The following is a 27,530-nucleotide window of genomic DNA, read 5'->3' as shown; positions in this document are numbered from 1 at the left end:
CCCCACTCTTACAGGGCACACACAAAATCTCACGTGCTCCACAACCCAGGGCAGAAGCAGTAATTTCAAAGAAGCCTGGGTCAGACCCACCTGCTGATCTTGGAGTCTCCCGGAGAGGCAGGCCTGTGATGTTGGGGACACAGACGCTGGCAGCAGCCACTCTGGGGAGCTGGTTCAACCGCAAGGACACTGGTGATGGTGCAGAGGCAGGCACCATCGTGGAGTCCTCCCTCTAGCTTATTACCCTCAGGACCCAGTCCCGCTCATAGCCAACAGAACACAGGCACCAGGAATGGGACGACCTCAGGCCAAGCAACTAACGAGGCAGGGACACAGGCCCACCCACCAGCAGACAGGCTGCCTTATGACCCCCTGGACACAGTCCTGCCCACCAGAGGGCCCAGGACCCAGCCCAACACACCAGTGCACAGGCACTAGACCCGGGACCACCAGAGACCTACAGCCAGAGACCCTGGGACCCAGCTCCACCGACCAGTGGGCAGACACCAGCCCCAGAAACCCCTGGGCCCTGGCCCTGCCCACCAGTAAGCCTCCTCTAGCCTTCAGACCAGCCTCACACGCCAATGGGTGGACACCACACCAATGGGTGGACACCAGCCCCAGGACAATCACAGCCCACAGCCTGCCGTGGGAGGACCCAGTCCATCCACCAGCAGGTCAGCACCAGCCCTGGGGCCAGCTGGGCCCCAGCCCTGCCCACCAGCAGGCCAACACAAGCTTCAGAACACGCTGGACCCCACAGCTAGCTGTATCACGAACCAGCCCCAACAGTCAGCAGTCTGACACCAGCTCTGGACCCTGGGGCCCTGCAGCCAGACCCCCAGGACCCGGCTCTGCCCACCAGCAGGCCAGCATTAGCCCCAGGACCTAGCTTCACTCACCAGTGAAGAGGGCGGGCCACAGCCCCACTGACTCTACTCCCAGTGAGCTAGCACTAGCCCTGGGGCCCCCTGGGTTCCACAGTCAGCCACCTCATGACCTGGTCATGGCAACCAGCAGCCAGCAGCCTCCACACAAGGCAGGGCCTGGCAACCAACCAGCCCACCCACATAGTCAGCCCACCACAACAGAATGACCCACGCAGCCCACAGAGGGGGCACCCCTACAGCATACAGCTCTGGTGACCAGAGAAGAGTGCACTGCTGGGACGTATAGGACTCCTCCTACAGAAGGTCACTTCCCCAAGGTCAAGAAATGTAACCAACCTACCAGATACATGGAAACACAATGTTATAAACAGCAAGTTAGGCAAAATGAGGCGACAGAAGAACATGTTCCAAATGAAAGAACAAGATAAAACCGCAGAAGAACAACTAAGTGAAGTGGAGACAGGCAATCTACCTGAGAAAAAGTTCAAGGTTATGGTCGTAAAGATGATCAAAGAACTTAAGAAAGAATGAACAGAGTGAGAAGTTGTAAGTTTTTAACAAAGAGCTGGACAATACAAAGAACAACCAAACAGAGATGAAGAATACAATAACTGAAATGAAAAATGCACTAGAAGGAATCAACAGTATGCTAAATGATACAGAGGAACAGGCCAGTGAGCTGGAAGACAGAATAGTGGAGATCACTGGCACCGAACAGAAAAAATATATACATATAAATAAATGAGGACACTTTAAGAGACCTCTACGATGACATCAAATGCTCTAACAGTCACATCACAGAGGTCCCAAAAGGAGAAGAGAGATAGAGAAAGGGTCACAGAACATATCTGAAGACATAACAGTTGAAAATTTCCCTAACCTGGGAAGGGAAACAGACATCCAGGTCCAGGAAGCACAGAGTCCCAAACAGGATCAACCCAAAGAGGACCACACCAAGACATATTGGAATTAAAATGGCAAAAATTAAAGACAGAATATTAAAAGCAGCAAGGGAAAAGCAGCATGTTATATACAAGGGAACTCCCACAAAGCTATCAGCTGACTTTTCAGCAGAAACTCTGCAGGCCAGAAGGGAGTGGCACAATATAATTTGACTGATGAAAAGGAAAAGCCTACAACCAAGAATGCTCTACCCAGCAAGGCTCTCATTCAGAGTTGATGGAGAAAGCAAAAGCTTTACACACAAGCAAAAGCTAAAAGAGTTCAGCACCAACAAACCAGCTTTATAAGAAACGTTCAAGGTATTTCTCTAAGCAAAAGAAAGGAAAAAGAAAAAGAAAACAAAAAAAGATGACAACTAGAAACATGAAAATTATGAAAGGAAAAATCTCACTGGTAAAGGCAAATATACAGCAAAGGTAGTAAATCAACCAAGTACAAACCTACTAGAAAGGTTAAAAGACAAAGTAGTAAAATCAACTATATCCACAATAAGAAGTTAAGGGATACACAGAATGAAAGGATATAAAATATGATGTCAAAAACAGTAATCATGGGGGGAGAGAAGGAAAAATGCAGGGTTATTAAAATGTTATTTGAAATTAAAGAGATCAGTGACTTGAAATAATTGTGTGTGTGTGTGTGTGTGTGTGTGTGTGTATACACACACACATATATTGCTATATGCAAACTTCATGGTAATTACAAACCAAAAAATCTATAATAGATACATACACATAAAAGGGAAGGAAATCCAAACATAACACTAAAGAGTGTCATCAAATCACAAGGGAAGAGAACAAAAGAGGAAAGGAACAAAAAAGGACTAAAAAAACAATCCCGAAACAGTAACAAAATGGCAATAAGTACATACATATCAATAACTACTTTATATGAAATGGATTAAATGCTGCAATCAAAAGATGGAGTGGCTGAAAGGATACAAAAACAAGACCCATATATTGGGGCTGGCCAAAAAGTTCGTTCGGTTTTTCTGTAAGATGTTATGGAAAAACCCGAACGAGCTTTTTGGCCCACCCAATATATGCTGCCTACAAGAGACACACTTCAGATCTAAAGACACACACAGACTCAAAGTGAGGGAATGGAAAAAGGTATTCCATACAAACGGAAATGAAAAGAAAGCTGGGTAGCAATACTTATAACAGAAAAATAGACTTTAAAATAGAGACTGTTGGGACTTCCCTGGTGGCACAGTGGTTAAGAATCCACCTGCCAGTGTGGGAGACGTGGGTTCGATCCCTGGTCTGGGAAGATCCCACATGCCGTGGAGCAACTAATCCCATGTGCCACAACTACCGAGCCTGCGCTCTAGAGCCTGTGTGCCACAACTACTGAGCTCACATGTTGCAACTACTGAAGCCCGTGCGCCTAGAGCCCGTGCTCCACAATAAGAGAAGCCACCGCAACGAGAAGCCCACACACTGCAACGAAGAGTAGCCCCCGCTCGCCCCAACTAGAGAAAGCCTGTGCACAGCAACGAAGACCCAACACAGCCATAAATAAATAAATAAATAATAAAAATAAAATAAAGACTGTTACAAGAGACAAAGAAGGACAGTACATAATAATCAAGGGACGAATCCAAGAAGAAGATATAACAACTGAAAATATATTTGCACCCAACACAGGAGCACCTAAATGAATAAAGCAAATATTAATAGACATAAAGGGAGAAATCAACAGTAACACAAAAATAGCAGGGGACTTTAACAGCCCACTTACATCAATGGGCAGATCATCCACACAAAAGATCAGTAAGGAATCTCTGGCCTTAAATGGCACATCAGACCAGATGGACTTAATATATAGAGAGAATATTCCATCCAAAAGCAGCAGAATACACACTCTTTTCAAATGCATATTCTCCAGGATACATCTGTGCTATATCATGGAACAAGTCACAGTACATTTGAGAAGGCTGCAATCATTATCAAGCATCTTTTCCAACCACAAGGCTATGAGACTAGAAATCAACTACAAGAGTAAAAACCGCAGAGAACACAAACGTGTGTGGCCCAAACAAAATGCTACTAAACAACCAATGGATCACTGGAAAAATCAAAGAATTCCAAATATACCTGGAGACAAATGAAAGGAAAACACAGTGTTCCAAGATCTTCGGGATGCTGCAAAGCAATCTAAGAGGGAAGTTTATAGCAATACAGCCCTCTCAGGAAACAAGAAAAATCTCAAATAAACAACCTAACCTTAACCTAAAGGAATCAGAAAAAGAAGAATAAACAACACCCAAAGTTAGCAGAATTTCTCCTAGGAGAACACACAGGCAGAACACTCTTTGACATAAATCACAGCAATATTTTTTTGGATCTGCCTCCTATGGCAAGGAAACAAAAACAAAAATAAGCAAATGGGGCCTAATGAAACTTAAAAGTTTCTGCACAGTAAAGGAAACCATCAACAAAACGAAAAGACATCCTACTGAATGGGAGAAAATATTTGCAAATGATATGACCAATAAGGGGTTAATCTCCAAAATATATAAACAGCGCATACAACTCAATGTCAAAAAAACAAACAAGCCAATTTAAAAATGGGCTGAAGACCTGAATAGACATTTTTCCAAAGAAGACATACGGATGGCCAACAGGTACATGAAAAGATGCTCAACATCACTCATCATCAGGGAAATGCAAATCAAACCACAGTGAGATGTCACCTCACACCTGTCAGAATGGCTGTCATCAGAAAGACCATAAATGACAACTGTTGGTGAGAATGCAGAGAAAAGGGAACCCTAGTACACTGTTGATGGGAGTGTACACTGGTACAGCCACTGTGGAAAACAGTATAGAGGACCCTCAGTAAACTAAAAATAGAACGCCCGTATGATCCAGCAATTCCACTCCTGGGCATATATCTGAAAAAAACCAAAAACACTAATTCGAAAAGACACATGCACCCCGATATTCGTGGCAGCCTTATTTACAACTGCCAAGATACGGAAGCCATCTAGCTGTCTATCAACAGATGCATGGATACAGAAGACGTGAGGCACACACAGACACACACATATATACACATACTCCACATATGCATACATACATATGTGGAGTATTAGCCATTTGCAACAACACGGATGGACCTGGAGTGTAACATGCTGAGTGAAAAAAGTCAGAGGACAAATACTGTGAGACATCACTTCCGTGTGGAATCTAAAAAATAAAACCAACTAGTGAATATAACAAAAAGACACAGACTCACAGATACAGAGGAAAAACCAGTGGTTGCCAGAGGGAGAGGGAAGGGGGAGGGAAATACTGGGGCAGGGGATTAAGAGGTACAACTTATTAGGCATAAAATAAGCTACAAGGATATATTTACAACACAGGGAGTACAGCCAATATTTTATAACTATAAATGGCATACAATCTTTTTTTTTTTTTTTTTTTTTTTTTGTGGTATGCGGGTCTCTCACTGCTGTGGCCTCTCCCGTTGCGGAGCACAGGCTCCAGACGCGCAGGCTCAGCGGCCATGGCTCACGGGCCCAGCCGCTCCGCAGCATGTGGGATCTTCCCGGACCGGGGCACGAACCCGTGTCCCCTGCATCGGCAGGCGGACTCTCAACCACTGCGCCACCAGGGAAGCCCTAGCATATAATCTCAAAATATTTGATTCAGTATGATGTACACCCGAAGCTAACAGTATTGTAAACCAACTATACCTCCATTTAAAAAAATTTTTTTAAAAACCCCACAAGCCCTGAACTAGCTTTTCTCTAACATAATTTTGTAACTGTAGGAATCACACAGAGACATTCCACCAATTAAAATTTTCCCCAGGCTCATAGGAGCAGTAGTACAGAAAAAAAGGAAATAATGAGGAGACATCTGCAGGACAAGGGGGAAAAGGGTTAGGAAGACAGTGAGTTGATTCTTAACTCAAGTAGTCATATGCTCATGTCCTCAGAAGAGGGAAGTTCCAAAGCCGGAAGGCAACTATTAGCTAATTTGTTCACTCATTCGCTTAATAAAAAGTTACTGCGTTCTTAAGTACTGGAACTACAAAGACAAATCAAATGATTCCTGTACTCAAGAACCATAATCTAATGGAAAAGACATAAGAAAACAGATGAGTATAATGGAAAGTAAGTATTAAGACAGAAACATACGATCCAGCCTATTCTATTTCTGGGTCTACACCCAAAGAACTAAAAGCAGGATCTCATGAGATATTTGCACACTGATGCTCACAGCAAGACTGTTCACAGCAGCCAACAGGTGGAAGCAACCTAAGTGTCCATCAACGGATGATGGATGAACCAAATGTGGTCTAAACATACAACAAAATATTATTCAGCCCTACGAAGGAAGGCAATTCTGACATGTGCTACCACATGGATGAACCTTGAAGACATTACACTGAGTGAAACAAGCCAGTCACAAAAAAAGACCAAAACTGTGTGATTCCACTCGCATGAGCACCTAGAGTCAAGGTCATAGAGATAGAAAGTAGAGCGGTGTTGCCAGAAGCTGTGGGGAGAGAGGGAGCTGTTTAATGAGTAGAGAGGTTCAGTTTGGGGAGACGAAAGCTGTTCTGGAGAGGGTGGTGCCAATGAACCGTATGCTTAAAAATGGCTAGAATATTAAGTTGTATGTTACGTGTCGCCTGCCACAGTAAACCAAACCAAAACAAATGCTTGTCTGGCCCTCGTGGGGGTTACATCCTCTGGGGAAACAAACCACCATGAAGCACAAGCAGTAACAGCTGTGGCGATGACTACACAGGACGGCACCTGCCCGACCCTGGAGGGTCAGGAACGACACAAGGGCACTCGGGGGCTACGCATAGGTCCCTCTCTCAGTCCTCAGCTCTCCTGCTTGGCGTCTGTAGCATCTGAAGCTGCGGAGCTTCCCCTCTTCACTGGAGACTGCCTTTCACTCCCTCGGGTACCATCTCCTGGTTGACCCCTCAGCCCTCTGACTGCTCCTCGGTTCTGCTGTCCGGCTCATCCTCCTCTGCTTCCTTGACGCCCAATCACAGCCTCCCTCAACTGTTGCTGCCACACGCCTGTCATCTCCAGCTCAGCTAAGGAACAGCTTCCCACGGGCCTCCAGGCTTCACAGGGCACTCCCAGCAGTGCTCTGCACAGCGACTTTTGCAAAATATAACGTAGATCATATCTTCCTTACTTCAAAGCTTCCCCGAGGGACTCTTCTTTTTTCTAACATCATTACTGAAACATAATCCACCTAAGATCCGCCCTTTTAAAGAGTACAACTGGCTGTTTTCTAGTATATTCACAGAGCTGTGCAAAATCCCCATCTAATTTCAGGACATTTCATCACCCCAGAAAGAAAGAAACCCCACACCCTTAGTGGTCACTTCCCAGTCCTCCCTCTCTCCAGCCCCCAGCAAATACTAATCCACTTTCTATCTCTCTGGATTTGCCTGTTCTGGACATTTTCATGCAAATGGGATCATGCCAGGTTTCTTTCACGCAGCATAACTTTTTCTTAAGGTTCACCCACACTGCAGCATTGGCACGCGTCAGGACTTCATTTCTTTTTATTCCCAAATCAATGGAAGTTTGTGAGGGTTTTTTCCAGTTTTGTTAGCTGCTTCATTTATTTGGTCTGTGCAATGGCCCCGCTTGGGCCCACTGCCCAGCACTCGCTGGGGCACCACCAGCCACAGAACTCTGACCTTGACGCTGCAGGGAGCCCAGGGTTCCGCCCTCCGGCGAACCTGCACACTCCACATGTAATCTTGGTCTATACAGCAAGTTAACTCTGGCCAGAGATGACACTGCATTTGGGTCTCTGGCTCCTGTGAATAATGCTGTTATAAATATCTGTGCAGGGCTTTTCTGTAGAAGCCTGCTTTATTTTTCTTGAGTACACAACCAGGAGCAACATGGCTGGGTCCCGTGGTAACTCTATGGTTAACACTCTGAGATTGTGCCAGACTGTTCTCCTGCAGGAATTAAGGTGTTGGCCTTAAGCACACGTGGAATGATTAGTCTTAGGGAGGGAAGGAGAGAAACCTGCTCTGCGCCTGCAGAACAGAAGCGAGAGGGGGTATATGTAGCTATGAATCCATTTGATTCTATGTAGTGTTAAGACCTAACAGGAAAGCTTTCACTACAATGGCTGGAATAAGGCACACATTTTATCACGGTTTAATTGTACTTCCAGTGGAAAGGCACACAGACAAAAAAGGACTTAAACACGGAGGTCACACTCACTTGGGTAGACCTGCGAGTCTGCCGAGCTTGTCTGGAGCGCGCTTTCCGTAATGACTCTGCTTCCTCGTCCCGTACAGGAGTCAGATACGACCTGCGGGGAAGAAGGGTCACAGCAGAGGTAAGGCCCTGGGGGCAGCAGGTGCGTCTGCACACGGAGGGGCTTTCTGTGAGCCAAGGTGAAGTGAGGCCGACTCAACCCGACAGCCTATCGGTGAGCATTACATAAGCCAAGACATCATCTGTAAACGTACCAGTGTTCGTGCAGAATCACACCACCTGTAACTGTAAGATGAGAACTTTCTTTCCGCTTTCCCATCCTGAGACTTTTTATTTCATTTCCTGCCTTCGCGCTCTGGCTAGCACTGATGGCAGTCGTTTCCCTGCTTCGCGCCTGCCTTCAGAGAGACAGCTTCTGGCCAAGACCCTGCAGACTCTGCTCCTCAGGTGAAGGCAACTCCTTCCCCGCCCATGGGAGTGCACTAGGAGGGGCTTGTTTTGTTGTTTAATCATTAGTGTGTGAACTTTATCATAGGCTTTTCTTCCCTGTATACTGAGATTATCATTTCCTTCTTTCTTCTGTTAATATGGAGAATTACACTGAACAAGTTTTGAATGATAAAACCACCCTAAATGCTTGGGATAAGCTCAACTTAATCATGATGTATCACCATTTATAGAGACTTACTTTTTATATAGATTCAGTGTTATTTACTTTAGGATTCCTCCATCCGTGTTCATGCAAGAAACTGGCCTGTAATTTTCCCTTATAATAACCCAGCCAGTCTTGAAATTAAAGTTATGAAAGTTGGCAAGTGTTTTCTCCTTGTCTATTTTCTTTGAGAGTCTGTGTAAGACTGGGGTCATTTCCTCCTTAAATAATTGGAAGCGTTCACCAATGGAGCCATCTGGGTTTAGAGTGTTCTTTATGGGAAGGTTTTAAATAAGGGTTGCAATTTCTTTAACAGAATTAGGCCTATTCAGGTGTTCTGTTTTGGTAATATTTGTTTTCCAAGGAATCTTATCTATATTTTCATATTCAGTACCACAAAACGGTTCATAATATCCTAATAATACATTTTAATTGTCACTGTAATACAAGCATATCTCAGAGACACTGCAAGGTCAGTTCCAGACCACCACAATAAAGTGAATCTTGCAATAAAGTCAGTCATGTGAAATTTTTGGTTGTCCAGTACATATGAAAATTAGGTTTACGCTATACTGTAGAAAGTGTGCAATAGCATATCTTAAAAAAACAAGGTACATACTTAAATTAAAAAATATTGCTAAAAACGCTAGCCATCATCTGAGCCTTCGGCAAGCTGTAATCTTTTTGCTGGTGGAGGGTCTTGCCTTGATGTTGCTGGCGACTCGCTGGTCAGGATGGTGGTTGCCGTGGGCTGGGGTGGCCGTGGCGATGTCTTGAAAGAAGACAGCAGTGACGTTTGCCTCACTGACTGACTCTTCCCTTCATGAATGATTTCTCTGTAGCCTGTGATGCTGGCTGATACCATTTTACCCACAGTAGAACTTCTTTCAAGACTGGAGTCAATCCTCTCAAATCCTGCCCCTGCTTTATCAACTAAGTTATGTAATATTCTAAATCCTCTGTTGTCATCTTAATAACCTTCACAGTATCTTTACCAGGAGTAGAGTCCATTGCAAAAAAACACTTTCTTTTTTTCTTTAAATTTTATTTTTTTAATTGGAGTATAGCTGATTTACGTGTGTTAGTTTCAAGTGTATAGCAAAGTGATTCAGTTACACATATACATATATCTATCCTTTTTCAGATTCTTTTCCCTTATAGGTTATTACAAAATATTGAGTAGAGTTCCCCGTGCTACACAGTAGTCCTTATTGTTTATCTGTTTTATGTGTAGTAGCGTGTACATGTTGATCCCAAACTCCTAATCTACTCCTACCCTTCCCCTTCGGTAACCATAAGTTTGTTTTCTATGTCTGTGAGTCTATTTCTGTTTTGTATATAAGTTCGTTTGTAACTTTTATTTTTTTTTTTAAGATTCCACATACAGGTGATACCATATGGTATTCGTCTTTGTCTAGCTTACTTCACCTAGTATGATAACCTCTAGGTCCACCCACGTTGCTGCAAATGGCATTATTTCATTATTTTTTTTATGGTTGAGTGATATTCCATTGTATACGTGTACCACATCTTCTTGATCCAGTCACCTGTGGATAGACATTTAGGCTGTTTCTATGTCTTCACTACTGTAACTAGTGCTACGAATAAGAAACCACTTTCTTTGGTCACCCATAAGAAGCAACTCCTCATCCTTCAAGTTGTATCATGAGATTGCAGCAATTCAGTCACATCTTTAGGCCCCCATTTCTAATCCTATTTCTCTTGCTTTCTCCACCAAATCTGCAGTTACCTCCTCCACTGGAGTCTTGAACCCCTCAAAATCATCCATGAGTTGGAATCTACTTTTTCCAAACTCCTGTTAAGGTGGATATTCTGATCTCTTCCCATGAATCACAAATGTTCTTAATGGCATCTAGAATGGTGATTCCTTTCCAGAGGGTTTTCAATTGACTTTGCCTAGATCCATCAGAGGGGTCACCAATCTATGGCACCTATAGCCTGATGAGATGTATTTTTTTTTTCTTTTTTCATAAATTTATTTATTTATTTTTGGCTGTACTGGGTCTTCGTTGCTACGCGCGGGCTTTCTCTAGTTGCAGCGAGCGGGGGCTACTCTTCGCTGCGGTGCGCAGGCTTCTCATTGCAGTGGCTTCTCTTTGTTGCAGAGCACGGGCTCTAGGCGCGCAGGCTTCAGCAGTTGTGGCAAAAGGGCTCAGTAGTTGTGGCTTGCAGGCTCTAGAGCACAGGCTCAGTAGTTGTGGCACACAGGCTTAGTTGCTCCGCGGCATGTGGGATCTTCCCGGACCAGGGATCCAACCCGTGTCGCCTGCATTGGCAGGTGGGTTCTTATCCACTGCACCACCAGGGAAGTCCCCAAAATGTATTTCTTAAACAATAAGGCTTGACAGTTACTCCCTGACCCACAGGCTGCAGGACGGATGTTGTGTTTGCAGCATGAAAGTAACATGAGTCTCATTGCCCATCTCCATCAGAGCTCTTGCCTGACACCAGGTGCACTGTCAATGAGCAGTCATATTTTGAACCTTTTTTTTTTTCCGAGTAAGTCACAACAGTGGGCTTAAAATATTCAGTAAGCCGTGTTGTAAACAGATGTGCTGTCATCCAGGCTTTGTTGTTCCATTTACAGGGCACAGGCAGAGTAGATGTAGCATAATTCTTAAGGGCCCTAGGATTTTCGGAATGGTAAATGAGCACTGGCTTCAACTGAAAGTCACCAGCTGCACTAGCCCCTAACAGGAGGGTCAGCCTGTCCTTTGAAGCCAGGCACTGACGTCCCCTCTCTAACTATGGAAGTCCTGGGTGGCATCTTCTTCCAATAGAAGGCTGTCTAACCTACATTGAAAATCTGTTGTTTAGTGCAGCCACTTTCAGGAATTATCTTAGCTGGATCTCCTGGATAACTTGCTGCAGCTTCTACATCAGCACCTGCTGCTTCACCTTGCACGTTTATGTTAGTGAGAATGCATCCTTCCTTAAACCTCATGAATCAACCTCTGCCAAGCTTCAAGTTTTTCTTCTGCAGCTTCCCCACCGCTTTCAGCCTTCATGGAACTGAAGAGAGTTAGGGCCTTGCTCTGGATGAGGCTTTGTTGTTTCTGGTTTGATCTTCTATCCAGACCACTCAGACTTTCTCCATATCAGCGATAAGGCTGTTTTGCTTTCTTATCATTTGTGTGTTCACCGAAGTAGCGCTTTTAATTCCCTTCAAGAATTTTTCCTTTGCGTTTCCAGCTTGGCTGTTTGGTGCAAGAGGCCCAGCTTTAGGCCTATCTTGGCTTTCCACATGCCTTCCTCACTAAGGGTAATAATTTCTAGTTTTTGATTTAAAGTGAGAGATGTGCAACTCTCCCTTTCACTTGAATACTTAGAGACCCTTGTAGGGTTATTAATTGGCCTAATTTCAGTATTGTTGTGTCTCAGGGAATAGGGAGGCCCAAGGAGAGGGAGAGGGACAGGGGAACCGCTGCTGGATAGAGCAGTAAAAATACGGCATTTGTTGATGAAGTTTGTGGTTTCATATGGGTGTGGTGTGTGGCACCCCAAACAATTACAATAGTAACATCGAATATCACTGATCACAGATACCATAATACAATAATGAAAAAGGTTGAAATATTGTGAGAATAACCAAATGTGACACAGAGACACGAAGTGACCAGACGCTGTTGGAAAAATTGCGCCAAGAGACTTGTTCGACACACACCGACCTTCAACTTGTGAACAACGCAGTATCTGGAAGTGATAATGTGAAGTACGATAAAATTAGGTCTACTTGTACCTATAGCAACGGTTCTCAAACTGTTTGGGCTGAGGACCCTTTTATATTTTAAAAAATTATTGAGGATCCCCAAACCGCTTTTGTTTATGTGGGGTATTATCTATTAATATTTACCTTATTAGGCAGTAAAGTTGAGAAATGAAACGTGTTTATTAATTCATCTGAAAATGACAGCCCTATTCATGTTAACATCAATAACTTATCTTTTATGAAAAATAACTAAATTTTCTAAAACAGAAGAATTTAGTAAGAGTGGCATTGTTTTACATTTTTGTAAATTTCTTTAATGTTGGCTTAATAGAAGAGAGCCCAATTCTCATATACATTTCTGCATTTGATATGCTGCAGTATGTCTTTTTAGTTAAAATACATAAAAAATATCCAGTCCTGCACAGATATGTAGTTGGAAGAGCAAGGAGTATTAGAGTAGCTTTTTCAGATAATTGTGGACCGTCTTCTTTAATCCTATAGTCAAACACAAGTGGTACTTTCTTCAAGGTTAGTCGCAATGTGGAAGCTGAAATGATGTTAACAGAATTTTCATATTCTGTGATGCCGAAATCCAGTGGTCGATCTTGTACTTTGGATGGAATGTCTTACCCAGGCGTGTCTTTGGTAAAATCTCCCAAATGGTGACCCATTTCATCATGCAATAGTAATTTTAAAAATCACATTCTTCAACATACAGTTTAAGCTCCTTAACATCAGTCTTGGCAATGATTTTTTGGATTTGACACCAAAACCAAAAACGAACAAGTGGGACTTCATCGAGCTTTTTGCTTCTGCACAGCAAAGAAAATCAGCAACAAAACAATAAGGCAACCTACTGAACTGGGAGAAAATATTTGCAAGTCACATATCTGATAAGGGGTTAATAGCCAAACTAGATAAAGAACTCATACAACTCAAAAGAAAACAAACCTGATTAAAAAAGGGACAGAGGATCTGAACAGACTTTTTCCAAAGCAGGTACACAGATGGCCAACAGGCACATGAAAAGATGCTCAACATCACTCATCATCAGGGAAATGCAAATCAAACCGCAGTGAGATGTCACCTCACACCTGTCAGAACGGCTATTAGGTAAGAAATAACGAGTGTTGGTGAGGGTGTGGAGAAAAGGGAGCCCTCATGCACTGCTGGTGGGAATGTAAATTGGTGCAGCCACTCTGGAAAACAGTATGAAGGTTCCTCGAAAAATTAAAAATAGAGCTACCATATGAAGTTCCACTTCTGGGTGTTTATCTGAAGGAAACCAAATCACAATCTCCATCTGTGCTAAATCTGTAGCCCAACGTTCACAGCAGGACTATTCACCATTGCCAAGATACGGAAACAACCTAAGTGTCTACTGACAGATGAACGGATAAAGAAAATGTGGCGTATATATGTGTGTGTGTATACACACACACACGTGCGTGCGCACGTGTACATACATCATGGAATATTATTCAGTCATAATAAAGAGGAAATCTTGCCATTTGCAACAACGTGGATGGGCCTTGAGGGCATTATGCTAAGAGAAACAGAGAAAGACAAATACTGTACGATCTCATTTGTATGTGGAATCCAAAAAACTGAATTCATAGGTACAGAGAACAGACTGGTGGTTGCCAGAGGTGGGGGGTGGGCGAAGTGGGTGGAGGTGGTCAAAAGGTACAAACTTCCCGTTATAAGATAAATAAGTCCTGGGAATGTATGCACAGCAAGGTGACTATAGTTAACAACACTAATGTATTCAAAAGCTGCCAAGAAACCAGATCTTAAAAGTGCTCATCACAAGGAAAATGTGTGTGGTGACAGATGTTAACTAAATTTATTGTGGTAATCATTTTGTAATATGCTTACCAAATCATTATGTTGTATACTAAAAAAGATTGTTGTATTTCAATTATATCAATAAAAAATAATAAAAGTTAAAAAAAAACCCCACATTTTCTAATATTATCTTTGGTCTCAGAACAGTCTTTCCACATTGGGAAGCAGTCAACATATCACACACAGTGACAGGTACAAGTTTTCCAGAGTTCTAATTTCTGCTCTAAATGTTACAATTGGCAACCAACACTCAGAATGACAGGTCCGCTTTGTTCATTTTCAAGAGAACGTCGGCCACATGCCTACGTCTGAATAACCAGTCTGAGCAGCCACTTTTCAGGAAGAAGTGGGGCTCAGGAGGAGCAGCCAGCCCTCATTTCTCCTTCTCCAACTACAGGTGCACTTCTGTTACAACTCGTCGGCCACCCTCCAATTATTTACTACACTTTTCCTGTGCTTTCTATTCTCCTCTCTCTCTGGGTGTTCTCCACTGTCCAATCTAATTAGTTCACAAATCCTCTCTTCAGCTGCTTTACTACAACTGAATTTCTTCATTTGTTATTTTATTTTTCAGTTCTAGCATTTCCATCTTTCCAAAGAGAGGGCAGTTCTCTATTGAAATTCTCTACCTTGTCTTCTATTTTCTTGAACATATTAACCGTAATTTACTATGATTATTTGAAAGTCCACATCTGATAATAATCGATATCTGGGTCTGTTCTTAGTGTCTGTATTTTCTCTTAGTCTTCTGTAAATCAGTCTGATTAGGCAGTCTGTCTGGTAATTTTTGAATTAATGCCAGAATTTTTAATGAAGAAATGTAGTAATAACTTGCGGCTCTGGAAGATGTTGTCATCCTCCAGAGAGGATATTCGTTTCTCCAGCTTAGTTAGGCTAAGAAACTGGTTCTCAGACTTTCATTGCATCAGAATCACTTGGAAGGCTTGTGAAATACAAATCTCATGAGGTTCTCCCCTCATAAGTCCTGATCTAGCAGGTGTGGAGGGGGTCTGGGAATCTGCATTTCTGATTAGTTCTCAGGTGATGCTGCTGATGTGGAGACCACGCTGTGAAAACCATGGGGTAAGGCAAACCCCCTTCACCCACTTTGAGACTGAGCCACCTGGAAGCTGGGCTTCAGTCTTTACAGAGCTGGCCATGTCTGGTAAGCCCCTTCTGCTGGAAGGCAGTCCTTTGATCGTCCCAGGGGAAGTCTGGGGTGTCCACTGGGGCCCGTTTCTGAACTCTAATTTCTGCTCCCTAAGCACTGAGAGATGGCTGGGAACCTCGCCCAGCTTCTCAGCCTTGTAGCCACTGCCTCACTGGTCAGCCAGCACCTTGGGGGACAAGCACAGCCGGGTGCTGGGCTCGCCTCCTATGCTTTCCTTCTCTCTGGGATCTGGGTCCCTCAAGTCCTCACTTCCTTACCGTCTCTCCAATGCCTTCAAAGACTTTGTTTTCTTATGTTTATCCAGCGTTTCTGCTTATTCTCAGTGGGAGAGTCTGTCTATCACAAGATATGCCATAGCCTGAAACAGAAGTGCCCAACCAGGCTATATGTTAAGAGATTTGTTTCCTCCGCGTGGATTAGTAAACTGGAATCGCCATACATGTCTCAATCCACTGTGAGTTCGGTATGTGTGCCTCTTTCCTTAATAGATTCCTCTTCTCTGGGTGAAGTGGAAAAACCTGAGTCCCCAAACTTGCAAAGCTGTGGACCAGCCTTGGAGTCGGTGAGCACACCGAGGACGAACCCCTCAGGAAATGCTGCCTGGGTTACCAGCCAGCATCCTCACCCACCACCTCCACCTGCAAACCCACAGAGCACCCCACCGCACCACTTCTTGGCTGCTGTCTCTTCTCTGTGTCCTCGACAGACGCCACAGTGAAGCCGCAAGTCTCTGACTGGCTTATCGCACTGCCTGCTCCGGCAAGTTTTACGGAATGAGAGAGACGGAGCTGGTAAAAACAGGTCTGCGGGTGAAATCGAGGGCCTTTTGCCTCACTTGGAGTCCTAAATATTTGAAATCATACATGTTTTTCCCGGAAAAAATTGGAAAACAGATCAACACGTGAAAATAAAAATAAGCTGAATTCCACCACATGAAGATAAGCCCATTTTTATTCTACTACACGTATGCCTAGATTTTTATCTATGTACGTATGTTCTATACCTATATATAGTATATTATAGTCTATTTTTAATGAATATTATGTATATTACTTTGTAACCTGTGTCAATATATGAAACTTTTACTAAGTTGTAAGAAAAAAAAATCTATAAAAACAAAACCCAGAAAACCCCAGTACTTGAGTTTTAAATGTTTTTGAGGAGGGAAGGAACATTTTCATTCACTTTCGTTTACCCAGGTATGGATTCCAAATTCACAGGAGTGATGCACCTTAACATACGGCTTCCTGGGGGACACACTACGTCTTCAGTAGAGCCTGAGCCCTTGTACCTTCTAAACCCAGACAGGGGAGCAAACTGTAGTCCTGGAGCCAAACCTGGCTGCCACATTCTGTAAATCAAGTTTTACCAACGACAGCAGCAGAGTTTAATGTTTGCTATGGAGACAAAATGGCCTGCCAAACCTAAAATGTATGTTACCTGGCCGTTTACAGACAAAACTTGGCAACGCCCGTGCCAGACCCACCCACACCCAGCACACCACCTGGGCCTCGTGAATCTGCGCACCACATGGCTCTTCACTGCCCTGAAAAGACGATGGTCTCGGCCCACAAGGTCCTGCAAGGGAAGCACAGTGGCTTCACAGCTATCCCTGCTCTGGCCTCCAGATAAAACTAGGCTAACATCCGCAATGCAGTGGCAGAGGAAGGGATTCCGATGCTGAAGTCTTCTAATTACCACGCCTGTCTACTCTGTTTCCTAGAGGGCAGGAAGCATTTTTCTTTGTATTTGCTATGACCCTGAGGTTACATGATCGGTGGAATTCAAACACTTAGCAGAGAATTTAAGCCTGACTAGACAAAAATAATTTGTTCTCTGCCTCTCAAGTTCACAGTGGTCCTTTAATACTACACAGCGGCTAATTTCATCTTAAGAAGCTGTGCAAAATGCCTAGAGCAAATCATCAATGAACATCAAGAAAACCATCGTCATCATAATAAAAGACCTAGACTATCTTCTGACAAGTACAGTGTGGTGATAAAGTACCCTGACATGGGAATCAGACCGCCTAGGTCTGAACCCTGGCTCCTCAACTTCCTTGCTAGATGACCCCGGATAAAACATTTAAGCACTCTAAACCCAAGTGTCTGGTGCAGCAAAGGTATTAACAGCTGCAACAGGATTATGAGCAGAAATCAGCAGGGCTGCTGTGAGGACCAGGCGCAAGTGTTCAGGACGGCCTGGCTGTTACTCTCGCATCACCACCACTCCTGCTGCATTGTTTCCATCCCACGTTAATAGCTCCGCGTGGTGATTTGGGAAAGAAAGAAAGGTGCTATAATATCCATCCCAACTAGTCAAATAAAGAGTTCCCCTTAATTATTTTTCCCAGAAATGGTAATTCATTGGGAAGCAGTCTTAATGCCCATGAAAATATTCTCCATGCAGGTTTGAAGGGCTAAGTAAAATAAAGCTACTTTAACTAGAAGAATGAAAGGAAAATAACCAAGAAGATTTCCAGGGAGAGTACAAAGCTGTTTTCCCCAGAATGATGAGAGGACAATCTCTCATCCAGAACCCACTAACAGGAAACTGGTTTTTGGAATAGCTTTAGAGAGTCCTACATTTAAAATCTGTGAAGACGGAATGGTACTTAAGGGTTAACTTCAAACGGGGCAGGAACCAAGTTGAGTGTATGTCTGTATAGCACTCGGGATGCTGCGGTCATTCATTACAGAATGTCTACTGGTCCTCTACCAGGGCCTGTCATTCCTCGGACTACATCCTGTGTATGAGGTGGCACAGGCACAGGTACAGTTCAGGGAGGTGAGAAGGAACTTCCCAAAGATCAACCTGGAAGCACGCAGGGACAGCTACGGGGCAGGGGGATGAGCCAGAGAAGAACAGAGCACAGACCTGCGGCTAAAGATTTTATGAGTTTGAGGAGTCACAGGATCTAATTTCAAGACTTCAGGCAGAGAGGATAAAATCATTCCCATTTTACAGAAGAGCTGACTGAGGCCCAAGGAAACACTCAAGTATCCACCCAAGGTCACAGCGTTGTCAGGTGAGACCTATAGGGAGTAGGACTGGTCGCCCGGCTCCAGCACAGCTTTTCTGACATCACACCGCACGAAAACGGGCTCTTCACCTAGCGCCACGGCACCCCAGCTGTGTGGATTCGAGCAGCAAGACACTTCTTTTTCCAAATCTAGCAATACCAGGAGGGGAGCACTGTCTTATGTTAGGCTTCTCTTAGTGTCCCCTGATGTTTTCCAAAAGTCTGCCATCATCAACACTCTATCTTGGAAAAGGATGCTTTCATATCTCCAGAGGTTGCCATTCACGTGCAGTATGGCCATCCCGGACAAGCTGGAAGGGACAGGTGACAAGAGGGACCAAATTCTCCTGCAGAGGACGCAGCCCACACGGCGGCCAGGCATTAGTAGTGCAGGTTTACCTCGCCGTTTCTAGCTAGGAATGGGTGTTCCTGGGTTCTAGTGTCAGCTTAGCCATGAACTAACAAGAAAGGCTCTTTCTTGCCTTTTAGGGTCAGAGGGAAGGGAGTGGTTTGGTTTATTTGTTTATACCCTTGTTCTAAAGAGGACCTGGGAACTAAAGGAAATGCATACCTGCAGCAATACTTTAAACAGATGAAGAAATGTACGGGAAAGGAAAAGAATGGCCAGATACGGCCGCCGGAAGTCAGGCGCCGTCGTACACGTGGTGTCGGGAAGCTCCACAGGGAGGCCCGAGTGATGCAGGGGCGGCAGAGCAGCAACGGCAGCTCAGGAGGGTCCTGGGAGGAGGAGAGGAGGAAGCCCAGGAAGCCCCAGGCGCCTGCCTGCCGAGGAGGAAGGGCTGGAAGAGCGCAGAGCAGGGGTGGCGGGGAAGAACGGAGGGGCAGGGAAGACTGGAACCAGAGGTCGTGGAAGACACAGGCTCCAGAAGGCAGTGGCCCACGACCAAGGGCACGGAGGGTCCGCGGTGCAGGCGCCGGACGGGCGAGGGGGCAGGGCTCCGATTCGGCGGGCTGGAGAGGGGGCGGGAGGTGGGGGACAGAGTGGGGTCAGAGCCCTCCCTCGAGAGCGACAGGGAGAAAGAAGGTGGGGGGACAGGCACGTGGGCGGGTGCGCCTCTGTCCCCGTCCCCGGTGAGCTCTTGCTGCTCCGTCTGGGAAACACTGTGCGCCCCGGCTCTGGGATCCTTCCCAAGGGAAACTCCCTGCACCCAGCACAGAATGCTGGACCAGCCTGATGGCCGACAGGACGATGCCTCAGTTGGTTTCCAAAAGCCCGGATTCCCCATTCGGATTCCAGAGAGGACGGAAAGCTTTCAATTTACTTTGTTTTCAGAAGTGGTTTCTCCCAAGACAGATACCCATTTCCTTCAAAGAACAAAACATCGGGGCTTCCCTGGTGGCGCAGTGGTTGAGAGTCCGCCTGCCGATGCAGGGGACACGGGTTCGTGCCCCGGTCTGGGAAGATCCCACATGCCGCGGAGCGGCTGGGCCCATGAGCCATGGCCGCTGAGCCTGCGCGTCCGGAGCCTGTCCTCCGCAACGGGAGAGGCCACAACAGTGAGAGGCCCGCGTAACGCATAAAAAAAAAAAAAAAAAAAAGAACAAAACATCAAGAGAGCCTAACCCCTGTGCCCACAGTGCCAGCGTACGGTATCCCACGGCCCAGGGGAGACCAGCTCCTTGGACACGGACCGGTGGGGTCAGAACACGTGGGCTGTGAAGTCCCAAAGACCCGGTTTTGAATCCTGGCTTTGCCACTTACTGGCTCTGTGATTGCGGGCAGGGCCCGTCATCTGAGCCTTTTCTTATATGTATTAAAGAAAATAATATTATTCGTCTCACAAAGCTATGAGGATTAAATGCATCTAGGGAGTTCTGGCGTACGGTAACCATTCAGAACACTAATTCTCTAACCCGCTCTAAACCTTTCCCATGTTTGAGGCCACCTGAGATGCCGCCACAGCCCCCCGTCTCACAGGACCCGCCTTCTCCTCCAAGAGCGCAGTACGCCACCTACACAGTCTGCCCTCGAGGGTCTACCCCCCACGCGGCCTCATGGTTTCCAAGGCGTGTACCTGGCGTCCTCAGTCTCGAGGGCACAATGTAGGCAGGCCTCTCTCCTGTCGTACCTGCAGTTCTTGCACAGCGCTGAATGCGCGAACAGCAGGACAGCCACCTCCTAACTCCACACGGACCGATTCAGAAGTTAAAAGGCAACCTCGACGCATAAGCTGTGCACTCAGCTGGAGAGCAAACCAGGGCTCTTGCCTCGCAGCCCGGGGGGCTGTCACCTGTGCCTGCTGCTCTCACATGAAGGAACCTCCACCTGCCAGGACACACCTTCTCTGCCTACATTAGAACACCTGAAGTGGAATGGGGTTGGTGTGCTTACCGGCACACGGAGCCAGACACAGAACGGGGTCTTGGGGAGCCAGCCTTCTGCGAAGTGGATCAACAGACGTGCCTCTGCTGCCCCCCTCTGGACACCAGGATCACTACACAGCGGCTTGCTCATCCCCACCCGTTTACCCGACACCTTGCTGAGCAAGTGGGCTCTGTGGTATGAAGAAAACCCAGCAGAAAGAGCACCTCCCGGAGCTCCCGATGCAGGGGTGTCGGCTGGACCAGCCCTAAGGACAGGGCCACAGAAGAACACCGGCAAGAGAACCCCGGCTTCAGCCTGGGGCTGGGGGAACAGGAAGCCGGCAGGGGGTGAACCTCAGGAGCTCCTACGGTACGAAGAGAACTCTGCTCAGCAGAGAAGGCGGCAGAAGGCTGTCCCAGAAAGAAGGGGCAGCGTGGACATCAAACACCTTCAGGGAACACCAAGTGGCACGATCGCCAAAGGCACACAGCACAGGAAGGAGAGGAGGAGCAGGGAGAGAACAGTCCAGCTCTGGCGGCTGGGCAGCGGTCCAGCAGGCAGTCTCCCCGTGGGGCTGCGATGACGGCCAGAAGCAGGGGCTCCTAAATGCCTGACTCAGCCCCATTTTGAACTGTCTACAATCTGGTCCTCTGAGCAACCAAGATCAATAAGGAAACTTCTTACATGTATGGGAAAACATTTGTTACCATTAAGATTCAACCTGATTGGGACTTCGCTGGTGGCTCAGTGGTTAAGAATCCGCCTGCCAAGGCAGGGGACATGGGTTCGAACCCTGGTCTGGGAAGATCCCACATGCTGTGGACCAACTAAGCCCGTGCGCCAAAACTCCTGAGCCTGAGCTCTAGAGCCCTCGAGCCACAACTACTGAGCACCCGTTCCACAACTACTGAGCCCGCGCGCCTAGCACCCGTGCTCTGCGGCGAGAAGCCCGCGCACCGCGAAGAAGAGTAGCCCCTGCTCGCTGCAACTAGAGAAAGCCCCTGCACAGCAACGAAGACCCAATGCAGCTAAAAATAATAATAAATAAAATTTAAAATAAAGTATGAAAAAAATGAAATAGAAAAAGATTCAATCTGACTGTACAGTTTGTAGTAAGCAAAGTGCTTTTACCCAGACCTCAATGAGTTAGTCTCTTCATTTTATCATTTCCTGTTCAAAGGCCAAGTCAAGGAGCGATCTATGCCTTCACATACCTAAACCAGCTTCTCTCTGTAATTGCCCTAAATATCTGACATTTTTCCCATCTTATTTACTTAAAATATATACTATGTAATACTTAAGCTATAAAGGATATAAACAATACAACCACCACCTGTGTACTACTATCCAACTTAAGTATAACATTACTGATACCAGTTTCCCCTTAAAAAGAGATGCATGGGGGCTTCTCTGGTGGCGCAGTGGTTGAGACTCCGCCTGCCGATGCAGGGGACACGGGTTCGTGCCCCGGACCGGGAAGATCCCACATGCCGCCGAGCGGCTGGGCCCGTGAGCCATGGCTGCTGAGCCCGCGTGTCCGGAGCCTGGGCTCCGCAACGGGAGAGGCCACAACAGTGAGAGGCCCGCGTACCGCAAAAAAAAAAAAAAAAAAAAAAAAGATGCATGTTTCTGCTTCCTGAAATTCTTAACCGTCCTCTGCCACTCTAATCTCTTGGATGGGATCCTTAAGTCAGCGCACATGTTTAAATCAATTAGGAATAGGAAGAAAAACCAGAATAGTTCCCAACTGGTTATTCCAAACACTGCATCTTATTCTTAACATCCCCCACCCCAACCACAGCACCCAAATGGTGTGCGCAACCAGCCAGCTTCCCAAAGAACCACCAGAGAGATGAGGACGGAGGGCAGAAAGGCGCTCTCGGCCATCAGAGCTGCCCAGCAGACACTCACCTGCGGCTCCTGCCCCTCCAGGCCCAGTGCTCACTGGTGCCCAGCTCGGCACACCAGTCGGCCCGCAAACCCAGAACACAAAGATCAACTTCCTGCGCCTCCCATTTCCATAAAACCGGGAACGGCAAGGACTCCACTGCCAGATCAAACCATCACAGGTGAGAGGTCAAGCACCTCAGACACACCAGCCACACACCTATGCAGCAGCTTTCTCAGAAGCCCAGTTTGTTGCAAAAGTGCCCACTCCTCCGGCTGTCCTGCCCTAGTAAACACTAGAGCTCGTTTTGTGAGGTGGTCACAAGCGACCATCTTCTTCCAACATGGGAAAATCACCTCGTATGGGGGGGGGCTTGAGTGAGGGCACAAAATTTTGGTCCCTCCCACATGTCACCGACACTCACAGCTCTGAAAAAAGAACCACTTTATCAGAAGGAGATTAACTGTAAACGCATGGCTGATAAGAGCTTTGAGCAGCAGGTGTCCGGTGACTTCTGGCTGTACTCTGACGTGGCTGGGGGCTGGGGCAGAGCTGCCAGAGGCTCTGTGGCTTCCTGGCCGCCTTTGGAATGCGTGTGTCCTGTGGCCGGGGTGGGGGGGGGGGTGGGCGGGGGCTTTTTTTTTTTTTTGCGGTACGCGGGCCTCTCACTGTTGTGGCCTCTCCCGTTGCGGAGCACAGGCTCCGGACGCGCGGGCTCAGCGGCCATGGCTCACGGGCCCAGCCGCTCGGCGGCATGTGGGATCTTCCCGGACCGGGGCGCTAACCCGTGTCCCCGGCCTTGGCAGGCGGAATCTCAACCACTGCGCCACCAGGGAAGCCCCGGGGCTGGGGAGGGGGCATTTTTAAGCCGCCACTCCTGAACTGTTAGGTGGTGTGCTGAGGAACTGTGTGACAAACGCCACTGTCTCTGGAAATGAAGAAGGTTCATGTCTCAGTAGCTGTGTTTAGCAACAGAAATACAGAAAAAAGATAACAAGACTTCTAAATTCCAGGCCCTTCCATCTTACTGTAGTAACTCTCAGCAGGCACCAACCAGGTCTTCTTTTCCAGAACTGCCGAGTGGGGCGAAATGGTCCGAGTGTTATTTTTAAACAGCTTTACTGAGATATAGTTCACATCCCCATTTAAGTGTACCATTCAGTGGCTTTCAGTAATTATCAGTAATTATTTCAGTAATTATCAGTGGCTACGCAATTATCACCATAATCAATTTTAAAGCATTCTGATCATCCCAAAAAGAAAACCCACATGCAGTACAGTCGCTTCGCACTTGGTGTTTTTAAATACAGACCAACAGCATCTTTCCCGCTGGCTAACTAGTGCCATCAGATCTGGCCCGTCATCAACTTCAGGACACACCAGCACTTTACCCCTGAGAAAGGTGCCAATCAGGTGTCAATCACACATGCTCTTTTATCACCATTTAAAAGTTACTTAATTTAATAGCTATTGAAAGGGATCTTTCAGACTTATTTAGACATATTTAGTACCAGCAATGCACATAACCCAGTAGAAGTAACGTGAGCACCGATGACCAAATTCACACACGTGTGGGGATGACAACTGGCAATGATGAGATGTCCCGACGGCGGAGCTTGTGGGACGTGAAAAAAGCGGCCCCCAGAATCAGCACCACCCAACGCTGCACGACATGGCACGTGCTCGGTGACAAAACAGCAGAAACCGTCTTCCTAACTACAGCGAGAAAGGAGTCAAGCAAGCGTAATCTTTAACAGCTAATGAGCTAACACAGTACTAATCGTACAAGCAGCCCAGAAACCTCCAGCACGGCGATACTTAAGAGAATGTACCGACTGCTACGTACACTTCACTCTTTCTGCTCCTGGTTAGGAAGACAGAGAACTATTTACACCAGCAGAGAAAAGCCTGGTAAGTTCAGCACTGCTGCGGTCCCTCAGGGAAAGAAAACACTCACTTCAGAACAAGAACTGAGAGAGGCTGGAGGAGCTTGGGAACCTCTTCTCTAGAACGCCTCCTTGAATTGACAACTGTCTGACTTCAGCTTGGAGACAGGGAGATGAGTCAAACAACTTTAAAAAACCATGACTCAGTGTTTAATTACTTGGTTTAAATTTCTGACATTCCAAAGACGATGCCAAATTAATCTGCTGACAGCTTCACTTAGTGGAATAACTACCCAGCTTATAAAGACCCCAAAGGATTCAAGAAGGTCGACACGTGTGGTATATATGACTCGGCCATAAACAGACCAAACAAAGCAAGTTGCATGTGAGCTACCTGGGAAAGACAAATAACTTTAGCTTCTTGTAGAGAAAAACTGTTTTGGCCATTTCTACAAGAAAAGAAAGGGCACCAATAAAAAAGAAGGTGTAAAATTCAGGGCTGGGGCGAGAGGATCAAAGGCGGGAGCCCGCAGACTCCAATATTAGCCCCGGGAGTTGTTGACACTGTTGCTAAGGAAAACCTGGGGCTTTCGGAATGAAGGCAGCCACCACGCCCTGCGACAGCTGCTGCCTGCCCTGACACCCTGTCGCCTTCTGCCAGTTGCATGCCATGTGCCCTCTCCACCCTGTCGTCCGCCAACCCAGTCAACCCCTTCACAATCGGAGGACGCTGGTGGTTTCTACCGTCCTCAGGAGCAACCCCAAGATGGGATGCAGTGATCAGAGTGCCATGAAGGCAGAGGCTGCCGCGCTCCAGGCACTGATGGAGACGGACTGGCCCCTGGACCAAAACTTTTTAATCCAAAAGAAGAAATGGTTAGTGAGTTCAATGCAAAGGAAAAAGAGGCCTGAGTTATGGTCTCCACTGCGCCTGACTCAAGGTGTGACATCAGGCGAATCACTCCAGGCTCTCAGGGCCTCGGCATCTCCATCTGCAAAACAGGGGCATAACGCCTCTTCCTTCCCATCAGGTAAAAGGAACACATTGCTCACAGGGGAGCTTTTCAGGAAAAAAAAAAAAACAAAGAAAAAGAAACAAAATTTTAAAAGGAACTTTGTAAATCCAAGGTTGTGCCCTTCTCAAAAGTAATAAACTTTCAGAGGTCCTGCCCTGAGATTATGTAACAAAATCACACATTATCTAGAATCCTGCATAAATTATCTTGACTCGCTTGACTCCTGTGTCTACTCTTCAATGACTGTGGCCATCTTCACAGACTTACATCATAATAGAGACTGTTGTCCACAGGATTAATTTTTTTTCAAGCTCATCTGCCCCCCCACCCCCATTACAATGGCAATTCTTCATCACTCTGGAACTTTGGAAAATACAGGAAAAAAATAAAAATAAAATAAAAATTACCCATCATCCCTCAGAAAAGTCTAGTGTTCACCTTTCCGTGTTGATCACCTTTCCGTGTTGATCACGGTTTGGTATCATAATGACCACTGTATCCAGCCCTGCCTCCTGACGCGTCTGTAATCATATGTGTAGTTCACAGGCTGAGTGAAGGGCCCCCCCCTTCCGGAGAGCCGCACCCCACCCCCCCGCCACTGCTACACGCGCCCACTCCCCCCTCTTCGAACAAACCCAGCTCAGAAAGGGAAAGTCAGGTGCGCCGGTTCCATGGGAAGACCCACACCCCAGTGCACGAGCTCTAGTTACCCTGCAAACAGGGATTCTTTCTGAGATGACTTTTCTGCTGGTCAGGGCTTGCTACGGCCAGTTTCAAGACCCATTTGCCTGACGCTAATTGTTTCCAACGGGACCTGTCAACACAGGCTCCAGGCCTCCATTTCCCAGCAAGAGCCAAAATGCTTCCACAAGGAGCTGGTTACAGAGCAAGCTGCAGCTTCACGAGAAGAATTAGTACCCAGCATGCTCTTTCAGAAGGGAAATTTAGCTGTTTTCAAAACATGTGCTTGTTTTCTTTCAGAGTGTGTTTGTCTGAAGGAGAAACTGAACAGCTTTAATTCTGTAAAGGCTTAAATGACGTTTTATTCGATCAAGCCATTCCCCGGCTGAAAGCACTCCAGTCCACAGCTCTGAGAGAGGAAGTTCAAGTTTCTCAGCACAGCACAGACAGAAACTACACCATGTGGTTCCTGCCCGCCTCTCTCTAGCGCCACGATTTCCAAAGTATTCCCAATGGAGTACCAGTCAGGTTTCTGTGAAAAAAACAAAACTAATCGATGGACACAGAAATTTGGCAACTGTGCAAATTCTAACCAGCCCCATGCCCTGGAGAGGAACGATCCCCAGGTTTTGGAGCAACCTGTGTTTACCTGTGTTTAAGCCGTCGTTTCACAAATTCGCTGGGCCACAGAACACTTTTTTTCTGCATCTAAATCTACTTCACACAAGACACCTGCGAAAACGCTGCACTGGCCTTGCCCTCCTCCCAGTGCCAGGCACAGTGAACTTGTCCCCGAGTTTCTCAGGTCCCTCTAAAATACCACCCTCCTGTTACGACCAGCCTCTCAAAACTCAAGCCCAGGCACCTCCTCTGCGGCCCCTTCCCTGCCCCTCTACTCCAGACCCGCTCTGTTCCCACATCGGACACTGTGCTGCAGCTTCTGAGCTGCCTTCCACACGGACACGCGCTAGCTTTTCCCTGACCTTGGACCCGTAACGCCCCCGCGCCGGGCACACAGCAGCCTCTCCCTAGACGGCTATTAGACGCCTTACACACGCAGGTTCCCGTAGCAGCTCTCTACCGGATACCGCGGTGCGGCTGCAACATCTTCTGTCTCAACAGCCACTCCTGACGCACTGACCTCACTGCTCCTCTAGACGCTCGCTCTAGCTTTAGTACAGCTGGTCACTTCGAACTGTTGTTACTGTGAAATCAAGTTCCTATCTTATGGCAA

At 46.5% G+C, this 27,530-nt stretch overlaps 1 protein-coding gene across 17 annotated transcripts in view; it reads right to left on the bottom strand.

The window, feature by feature from the left end:
* PPP1R12B (protein phosphatase 1 regulatory subunit 12B) overlaps positions 1-27,530 on the bottom strand; it is a 214,414-nt gene that overhangs the window by 95,132 nt on the left and 91,752 nt on the right. For 16 of the 17 annotated variants that reach the window (XM_032653804.1, XM_032653803.1, XM_032653808.1 and 13 more), the window contains one exon: positions 8,080-8,170. The exons of the other annotated variant lie outside the window; for it this stretch is intronic. In XM_032653804.1, the coding sequence (XP_032509695.1) occupies positions 8,080-8,170 (91 nt within the window). The remainder of the gene's footprint in view (positions 1-8,079; positions 8,171-27,530) is intronic. 17 annotated transcript variants of the gene reach the window in all.

This window comes from Phocoena sinus, chromosome 1, assembly GCF_008692025.1.
Source record: "Phocoena sinus isolate mPhoSin1 chromosome 1, mPhoSin1.pri, whole genome shotgun sequence".
Taxonomy (NCBI): domain Eukaryota; kingdom Metazoa; phylum Chordata; class Mammalia; order Artiodactyla; family Phocoenidae; genus Phocoena; species Phocoena sinus.
Note: the sequence above shows the minus strand (reverse complement) of the source record. Positions and strands in the feature narration are given on the sequence as shown.